A 10,467-nucleotide genomic window follows, 5' to 3' on the forward strand; every position below is an offset into this window, starting at 1 on the left:
ACAATCATTCATCATAGTCAAGATTTCAAAAACACTTTACAACTCATGCGAGGTGCATTTTACGTGGCCACTGCTCTCCTCATCGCAAGTAGCGCCCGCACAGCCCGCACAGCTGCTGAATCTGTCCAGATCAAATATGTAATAACGCAATATTATGACAAGTTGCCAATCGGTGGTTCTGACACAATGACGTTGCCCAGAAGATCTCTTCAAGGGAGTGGAGATCAACTGGAAACACCAGTGGCCGAAGAAGAACGCGTCTATCTAACTAAAATACTCAAAAGTGCAGAAGAATATGTTTCCGAGGCACTTTTGCGGTCAGAGGAAGCCAAGGTGGGAAGTGTGTTGCAAAATTTCAGCAAGCCTCCTCCGATCGTAAACTCGTCATCGACAAACTCGAAGATGTACGCAAGAGACATGAGCAAGCTATCCAAAAGTATGATGCTGCATTGATTCGCAAGATAGAACATGACATGCAAAGTGCCGAATATCTCCAAAAATACCAGAAGAATTTGGCCGAAAAGGCTGATAAATCATCTCGAGCTGATCACCAGACCACAGCCGAAGCAAAAACACACACTCAAAATGGCATCGATGATGCTAATCTCGCTGAGACTTTTCTCGGACAGAGTAAGGAGCATGTTCGTCTTGCTGAAGATGCTAAGTACGATGTTAACATGTCTGTGAGATGGATCAAACGTTTAAAATTTGAGGCTGACACAATTAAAAAATCCATCCCAAATTTTAATGCGGAGGTAGACGCTCAAGTCAAGGAAATGGATCTTGCGTATCAAGAGCTCAAGGTTGCTCAAGCCGATAATAGACCTCTTGTCAACTTCAATTTTCGAGCCACCCTAGCCAAGAAACCCACTTACGCTACCCAAAACTTCAGAGCCGCCCGGCCTGGCTATCATGCTCATTTTGGTATCGACGGTCATGTCAATTCAGCACCGGAGAGCTGGACTTGACGTTGAGCCTTTCCAACTCCCCAAACATAGCGATGAAATTTAAAAGAAAAAGACAACCAGACCAAATAGACAATAATCGCGAAGGTTAGTCAATAGTTCTCAACTTCATGCTGCTATCCTACTACCTGCTAGAAATGCCTTTTCTGATGAGAGATATGATCAGGTCGTTTTATAAGGTATATAATGCCTTGACAAAAAGTTGTTGGCCTCTCAGCCTCAAAATTTGTTGTTGTACTTCCTTACAGTGTTCAATTCAAATCTAGGCAGTATTTTCGACGTATTTTATAATTTGGGTTGTAAATGCGCTTAGCATCCATTTGTGCTGTAGCTTTACATGTTTTGCTGTTACATTTTGTGATCATAACACCGTTTTGCTCGTACAGCATGATTTTGAGGCTCATCACAACGAACTTGCCAGATAATATGACGTGAGACACGCAATCAACTCAATCAATAAAAGGGTTTCTTATAATAAGGTAAGTTTCGAGTATGTTCGTGATACAAAGTAGCGCAAGACTCACCACCACTCAAGCCATTAAGACAGCTTCACATACAAGAATTATAGTATCAACCTCTCAAAATTTGTATATATACTACTATAAAAAAGGAAACACCATTCGACCATTTCTGCGATCGCTAAATTTTGCTATTCAACACTTGGTCCCGAGGGATAGACAAACAGTGTGCTGATGCCCAAACATCCACTTTAATCATAGTAATGTGACAGCGTAGCTCAGAAATTTGCTTTGTTGTTGTAGCGCAGGTACTGCATGGCTAACCGAATGTTTGTCGAACCTTCTGTTTTTCGGCTGGCTTTTTAATTGTGCAAACTAGATTGTTATTTGATTTAACCCTTAATACTTAATACGCATATACCCATGTACACTTTTTTTATGTGCAGGATGTTGCCATCACCAAGTATGATGAGAATACTGCCATGTTGTGTTGTTCGTTCTTAACGAACTTGAAAATATATGTTTATTATGCTGCATGCATTTTGGCTTTCGAACAAGAGTTATACACAACAGGATCTCTCTTTTGCTGTAAGAGTCTTTATGAAGGGGTGAGTCACACAAGATGGTGGGACAACACAATGGTGTAGCTACACCTTAACAAGAAGTCACAACGTATGCATTTTGATTTAGGTTTTACCATTTTACCATTAAATTAGGAAAACCTATGAATTTAGATACAGGTGGCTTTGTCGCAAATAAAACCCAAGAAATACTGTTTTTAAACGTAAGAGTGTATGTGCCTTAAGTTAAGGTTGTGGTAACTGTTGAAGTTCAAGTTAAATACGTCGTATTCTCTGAAAAGACAAATGGATGGTGCTTTCGTTCAATACCACATTGATTACAACCAACACAAACAAAGCGGATTGCGATTCGCTACACCCGTATTGGTTCTAAGTATAGAACGATGGTCATTGACTTTATCTTAGCTTGCTCTGAGCAAAAGAGCTACGGCAGCTCCGCTGCTGTAACAAGATTGCCTTGCCAACAATCTCTTCTTTTGCTTTTTCATCATTTGGGCATTCTAAGCCTTAGTGTAGATTGTATGTCATCCTGGTTCTTCTGTGTACAAAGCGCGTGGTACCATCGTTGCAGATTTGATTTTGATCTAGATAGCGGTAATTCTGGATACATACCTTTTTGATATGACATAGAAACTAGCTCGCAGTTCCACACTGCATAAATCCAACTTGCCAACGAGGATTCTTTGGGTCAATGTTTTTTCTGTGCAAAGTGTACGGCAAACCCTCTTGCGATTAAACTTTTAATCAAGCAGGGAGTCACTGCGTCGGGAAAACCAGAGGAATATGAATACATACCTAGTAATTAGTCACACAGCTACAACAGCGGCTCCTAGCATAATTCACGTTCATATCCTTCCAATAAAAATTCGGTACTTTAGACTTAACATTGCACATCGTGGAGGCTTTCATTTTTTCGTGATTATAAATTAGAAGATGATATAATGCTTCTATTTCGATTTTTTTGTGTAATTCTCATCAATAGGCTTCAGAAACTCGATCTTATTCAAATCGGTCTGAAAGACGTACTACCGTGTGAACCGAGCGGGGTTATATTTTCGCGAGTAAGTTATGATTCACTTGTAATTTGAGTGACCGGAGTAGGCCTATAGGCAGTAAGACTTCCCTCACTACCTTCGACAGAAGCTCACATGAGCTCAAGAATGTCCGATGAACTGCAAAACGGAAAGTTCACAGACATTGTACATTTATTACCGAAGCTCGTCATCTGTCATGGATAATCTGAAATTGAGGAAATTCTCATAGCAATGAGAGCGAGGAGTGGGCAGTCTATTTTAAAAAACCTAAGGATCCTTTTCAATATATGTTAAAAGGATATCATGGCGTGAAGGAAACAGACCCACGCATGCTACAGTTGGGCAGGGGGACGCGTCGGGGTATAGACCTGATTTCGGATATCAAATATTACGTCGGATAGCAACAGACCTTATCAATGGACCAGTGTGACAAACGGAAGGTCGAAGAGAATGAAGTGACATACGATTTTTTTTGCGCTGTACAGAAGCAGAAATTATGTTTGATAAATGAAATTATCCTACACATGGCTGACTTCTATGCCATATATTTAAGCAATAAGTATCATAATTCAAATACTTTGAAAAGCGTGATGGCAGCCAAAATATGGCTCAAACACTAATTTTTAAAAGACATGCTGCAGCCCAGCAAGGGAAGCTGCGCTATTCTTGGTGCCCTGACGTTGTTGATAATTAGGCTTAGCCGCTGAGGAGAGACAGCCAAAACAACTCACTGCGGCGAACACTCCGAGTGGACTTCTCTAAGTGTCGTAGGATATGCCTTTGGTACTGTCTAATGCGCCAGTGACGTCCAGTCATTGAGCAACACAGCTGTTTCGGCCACTGCACAGACCTATTGAAATAATTGTCCGTAGTCGTTTCGAATAAGAAAGCAATCAAGATTAGTCATACTAAACACTGGCGAGCGATGTGCGCCGAAAAATCAATTCGCCAACATAATCAAATGTGTCGTTTATGCCAACATGGACCCCTTTCACGGCTGTTTAATTAGGAAACAGGGCCGTGGACAGATCCCGCAAGGGTACATGACATCGTCGATTCGCCAGTGCTTATGCCCTAAAAGCCTGTGAAAGTTGCCAGACCTGGTAAAATCGTTCATAAGTACAGTGCAAAACAAACTTACATGGCACGATCCTTCACAAATCGTCTTCAAAGGGGAAGTTAGATGACTTGTTCTTGCGACAAGATAGGTACATGTGAAATGTGAACGAAGGCATCGTGCTCTCCCTAGTTCTTGTTATTCCGGTTTTAAATTGACCATTATACCCCATCTATGCCATATCAACCTTTCCAATCGACTATGACTGCTTCAAGCATATGACTACCTGATTGCGTCTGAGTCCCACAAGTTTAAACTGATGAGAAGAATCAATGCGAAGCAGCTACAATCGATGAAGTATGTTTAGATGCATCTGCTCCGTTTGTGATCTATACAGAACATGCATCGTTGCGCGCAGCAGCGTCGTCATGTCACATTTGTCTGACAAAGAATGTCAAGATAGTTGTCATTTTCAGCGGATGTCATCTTCGAGGAAAGCCATAAGCCAAGTGATGACAAATTGCTCTTACGCCAGCCCCCTGAAGAACAATTGTTTGTTACAATGCACATCTCCGGTTGCTTACTAATGGGTACTGTGTACGGGTTAGAGGCAATTCATGTTGTTCCGCTCGAAAGTCAGGAAAGCAATGAGCTTTGAAGCTTACCTCTTGCTAAATCGTAACCCGGAGTCTCATGCCTGCACCGCAAACATCCAACGTCAAGGCTTGCTTTGCTACAGCATTGGCCCACATGACACCCACCGTATAGTGGCGTCGTATGATAAACGTTTAAGATACTGTACATTATACCTCCTTGGGGAAAAAAACTTGGAATTTAAACGACGTGTTGCTTAACGAGTGCACGTCGTTTAAATTCCAAGATTTAAGCACATATGTGCACATATGTGATTCTTGTCGATGTATTAAACCTCGCTGCATGCAATAGGACCTTTTTTGTAGTTGACTTTCCGTCATAGTACTGTAAATCCATCTGAGCAATATTTTCGGTTCTCGAATACGCGTCCAGGTGCTACTGTTTTGCGGATTGACTCAGCAACATAGTCCATCTCGCTGCTGTCAGCTGTATTGGGAACGGCCACAATGTTCTTCGTTAAATAAGTACGTCAACATGACCTAACGAAAGCTATGTAATCGATTAGAGACCCGCGCTGGACAATGAGGTTTCGGTCAACATTATATAAAGTGCTCGGCATCAGATTGGTCAGGTCAACCACTGACCACCCATGAATTGATAAGCAGACGGAACGCATGAATCGTGTAATGCAAACATCTTTTGAATCGCTTGCGCGCAGATAACGAGTGAATTGAAATACTCTCACTCGTTCAGTCTGCGCTGAAAACGCGGTACGTCTCTCAGCAGGTTTTACACCATATGAACTCAGGTTGTGTTTCAGTGTGAACCTCCGGTTGTTTTTCACACCTTCACGAAGTGGCTTCAATATGGAAAGGGAGAGCCTGGGAATCAATATTGACTTGCTGGTATCAGCTAGGCTACGCTTGGTAGCAAAATCAGTGATTTTATTTTGGTATAATTGAATATCATTCGCAGTTTGTACAGCGCTATGATTGAGGCTAAAGAAATCTAGAAGCAACATGTTAATGCCAGAGGCAGCGCAACACAAACGAATATGTTGTGAGGCAAAAAAACTTAATGCGCTACATCATATCATTAATCGCTGTAACCAAATACTGATTTTTATATCACCATCTTGAATTCAAACATCCGTAATCAATATTAGCTTTTAGCATCCACACGACTTTCCACTTTGAAGATTGTGTCGGACGTGAAGTGTTAAATTGTAGACAAAGTATTCTATCTACCATTATCTATAGCTGACAAGCGCTCTGCATGAAATAAGCGGCAATGTTCTGACCTACTGGGGTATCTCGCCTTAAGCTGTGCGGTGGAGAAGCTCGGGAAACGAATTCAAGACTTGGCTCATCGTAGCGTATAGTTATACTCGGAGAGTGTCGACGTGCCGCCACCAGCGGATGAGTCGATCGCCGTAGGTTTTGCTCGATGATAAGATCTGGACGTCCGCAATTTTTATGGGGAAGGTTTGTTGGGCAGGCAGGCCATCAGGGCTGTTAATAGCTTGGTGGAGTAAATGAAATACCCTAAATCAGTAACTTTTGGTCGGTTAAAGGTCTAGTTTGGTAAGATAGCTGGTGCTATGGCCGCTAAGTGCAAGGCGTACCCTTGGCTTTTACGTTTCTTCAGAAAGATGTACAAAGGACTTGCGGTTTTCTTTGCACTCATAATACCTTGACGCTTGAGGTCTGTACTACCAATCTAATAGAATTTGGGTTTCCGCGCTCTACTACGAATGTCCTAAAGGTAATTTACATTACTAATTTGCTACAAATGTCCTTAAGGTAAGTAAGAGTATATATATGATTCATTCTGTTAAAACATATAGTTTTATGTTTCATGATTTCTCATGATGACCCAATCCAAATTTTCTGACCTGCTGCTAGCAACCCACGTGCATCTCGGACTCCACCATTTTGTAGCTTTGTCATCTTTATAAAACGATTGTTTTGAAATTTATATAAATTAACTGTGTAATGTGAATTTGTACGAATGTACCGTATTCTATCCAAATAATTAAAGTCAGATGTATGAAGAAAATTTTCATAATTTCAAACTACTTCCCCTTTTACAAAATGCAGGATCGCTCATCGCAGCGCAATTCCTCCTAGTAAATTGCTTGTTGAGCATGACCGTTGATCGATAACTATATCTGCTGTTGCATAGCGGATGAATTTTACAATTTACTCAGAAACTATTATGAGAGCCTTAAAGTTTCTCTTGTTAAGATTGCTCTCCTTTTTAAGTAATAATTAAAATTAAGAATTAACTTACATTAAAAAATTTAATAAAACTGCGGTACTTTCGCAATTCTAGAAGTTTATATATTGCATAGCGTGGTTCTGGAATTGCATGCGCGCATCGGACCTCTTCACTTCACAGTCTCGTCACAATAATCCATACCAGTACTTTGCTATTTTTGAAATATTCCCAAAGTCTATATGTTAATACTTAGATGTGTACATAGAATATAATTCAAATCGCTCTCCGTTATATCTTAAGCATGAAGATGCATAACATACTAAAGTCACTCTCATTTTTTTAACTTTGCTCAAATTCGCTCTACGATATCATTGAGCATGGGTTTCCTTTCCTTCCGTCGAACCGTACACTACAGGAGTACAATTCTATGTAAGAAGTCACTTTTTTCTTGCTTTCATGACTCAGCCAAAACGATAAGAGACGCGATTATGACGTACGAACCATTCGGTGTGAGGAAGCCGAACGTTTACCAAATTGAGCGAACACAATGAGCGGTAAGAAAAATGTGGCAAGTCTGGGACTAGCGAGTTTCGATCCGCCACTTTTTTCCTCTCAAAGTATTGAATGACATGTCGGTCATTGTTTGTAAGATCTCACCTCAGCTACAAAATTATGTTCCTCCACATGATCTGCAAACTCTGAGTCTGCTTCCTGTCGCCAAGGGTGTTTCTATGCCTGCCACCAACATTACGACGACGTTTAGATCGCAAACAAATGGATTAATGAGTCTAGCTATCACGTGGGTAGATGCAGGATCCTCACGACTGTCGCAGACTCAGTACCAATGTCATAACAGACCTATATATCATAAGCTGCTCCTCGGACCACAGCGGAACCGTCATACGCTTAAGCTTGTAAAATAGTATTATCCCGGCTTTGAGTAAGCTGACAGAGAACAAGGATGTATTTGTCTTCGCTTTTGAATATTGTCCGCGTGATTCAATTATTTTTACGTCACGACAATAAGTAAATAAATTGCAATGACGTCGCAAATTGGTCGTATAGACCGCAGATACAACATGTGTATATCAAACGTTGAGCAACATGTTTTATCTGTAGTAATTTGTGTGTGTTCCGTCTGCCTGTGGCATCCGAATGTAATAATTACGCATCATGTTACTCTGTCTAAGCGCCGAACAATTGGAGTAACCTCATCATCATTATACAGTCGATGTGTTTGATACTGAATGCAGCCGTGTCAAATTTGGCAAGGCGTATCATATCGACAACCCTACCAATAGTGTCAAGCGAGGGCGAAGGATCATAAAACCAATTTAAAATGGTCTGAAGCCTCTAACGGCGTGATCTGCGTCATTCAGCCTGAACCCAGAGACAATATAGGAAAAGCTATATTTCGCTAGCCTTATACAATAATATATACCAGGTAGCTCATGCATTTCGTCTTGCCACCTTTGTAAAGAGATTAAGTGGTACATGTATGTTACATCGCTTAAACATATTTTGTTTGAACACCGTTTGTATAAGAGGGTTTCGATCGAAGAAAGTGACCACCAGCAAGCCATAAAACGGATGTTTGTATTCTTTCTGGTAACATTATCGCTGCTAGCACCGTCATGTAGCAGGTGTTTTTTCCAGCTCAGCAATTCTAGTGTTTCTTCGTATAACATAGCAAAACGACTGGATGTCATTCGACAACGTGGAAGTTGGCGGCAAACTGAGCTTTCTAGCTCAGAGCAGAAGGAGTTGAAGAAACAGACACATGACAGAGACATGATGCTTAGATGGTACACAACGCCGTAGTGTCCAACGAGACTTTTGATAGGAGCGTTCACATTGCGAGCAATTTGGGCATCGGCAAACAGTAAGATGGCCTTGACGTATGGTGCAGAAACTTGGCCAACCGACAATCTTTGCGCATGCCATATAAGTATTTCATACTTCTGAAAGCTGGAAGCACGAGTATCTCACGCTAAAAGTCATATGACATGTCGCTACCGATTTGGTCGCATAAGTCAGAATTACGTACCACGTACAGTATCTTGAACGTAATGAAGGTACCACTCATGCCAAGAGCCGCGCATGAAATACGACAAATTATAGTCCAGACAATGTGGGTGCACACCAAGCACATCATTCTACGCTGTCTTATACATTAGTACAAAGGAGATCATAGCAAAGAACATTTATTTAGCAATTCTTGGTGAAATTTGCGGTGCCGATGTTGTGGCGCGCAAAATGAGTTATCGGTGTTGGTCGTAGATGTCTAGAGCCCGTGGGGTGATCGTAAAATTACAAGATCATTCTCTATAGAAAAAAGCTACTTGTAACATGAGCTGAATATGTATTCTCTGCCGCTTTCAGCTGGCGAGGCTTAATCTCAATGCTGCGCTGATACCCATCTGCAATAAAAGTACAGTCAATGGCAAAGGCAAAGGCCGAACTATCATAGTCATTATTGCGGTCAAGGATTTGACAGTGCCGAGCGAACCGTGCCGAAACCGAGCACAAGTACTCTAAAACAACTTAGATGCTGCACCCCAGGATGCTTAGGAAAGCAAATCATTTTTTTACGCACTACGCACTATTCAAAGTATATCCATCACAGCGTCTGCACAGAAACTGTTTTGCGAGAGATGACTCCTATAGACATATAGGTTCTTCTATCACTTTTATTACCGAATAGCAGAATTTTTCATTCAATTTCTGTAAGTTTTCATACTTAGCACCTTTTGGCGTCGTTTTGAATCCATAGGACCACATTATAAACGGGTTCGTATGTAACGAGGTTTCACATACCCTGGTAACATGGGTGTATTTCACACCAGATGGGCATGGTGTGACCACACCCATACAAGAATACGGCACGGGGCCGAATAGCCAGTTGTTATACATTTATTAAAATTCTAATTTATATATTTAGAAAATCTATGCATTTTAAATTAGGCAGCTTTGCCGCAGAAAAGCGGGTTGCGATCCGCTAAACTCGTGCTTGTTCTGAGTATAGAACGAAAGGTCGGTATCAAAGTACGCTTCCTCTAAGCGCAAAGCTCCGGCAGCCCCACTGCACTTGGGAGCACTCGTACTCAATCTACACCTGCGTCGTTACGACTGATCGTCAGTGAGGATGGAACAATTTTCCTTTTTGCCCCAGGGCAAGCAGGGCGGGCTTAAAAAACTGATGACGTTGCTTCGCTCTGAGGGCGTGCAACACCTTGCTGCGCTAGGCCCTGAGGCAATCGGTGCGCGTCTAGAAGCGTTTTCAAGTTACGAAAAGGCGCTGCTAGAACACCTGCAGCAGAAGATGTCTCCATCATTTGCGTCTATGACGCCATCGTTAGTGACGGAGTTTAGTGACGGAGTTTCCTCCGCCCTAAGCCGCTTATGATGAGCGTTAAGGTCTTCGAGATGATGGATGGAGAGAATCGCCTGCTCTGGGTGAGAGAGGTGAGATGGCCACAGCATCCGCCACGCTCCAGACCGAGCAACAGCGCGTGGCGCAAGGTCGGTGGTCGAGCCCGAGAATGGGCATTGACGTAC

General features: G+C 41.9%; 2 protein-coding genes across 2 annotated transcripts; both read left to right on the forward strand.

Moving 5' to 3' along the window:
* Window positions 1–45: 45 nt before the first annotated feature.
* On the forward strand, window positions 46–968 carry PHALS_11491 (uncharacterized protein; the record flags this gene model as incomplete). The annotated part of the gene is made up of 2 exons (XM_024726203.1): window positions 46–404; window positions 482–968. 2 exons carry the CDS (start codon window positions 46–48, stop codon window positions 966–968), a joined length of 846 nt encoding a protein of 281 aa, XP_024571989.1.
* A 6,488-nt stretch (window positions 969–7,456) lies between these two features.
* On the forward strand, window positions 7,457–7,832 carry PHALS_11492 (uncharacterized protein; the record flags this gene model as incomplete). The annotated part of the gene is made up of 2 exons (XM_024726214.1): window positions 7,457–7,463; window positions 7,528–7,832. The coding sequence occupies 2 exons, from the start codon at window positions 7,457–7,459 to the stop codon at window positions 7,830–7,832; spliced, it is 312 nt and encodes a 103-aa protein (XP_024571990.1).
* Window positions 7,833–10,467: the final 2,635 nt, after the last annotated feature.

This window comes from Plasmopara halstedii, assembly GCF_900000015.1.
Source record: "Plasmopara halstedii genome assembly, contig: Scaffold_54, whole genome shotgun sequence".
NCBI classification, from domain to species: Eukaryota; Oomycota; class Peronosporomycetes; order Peronosporales; family Peronosporaceae; genus Plasmopara; species Plasmopara halstedii.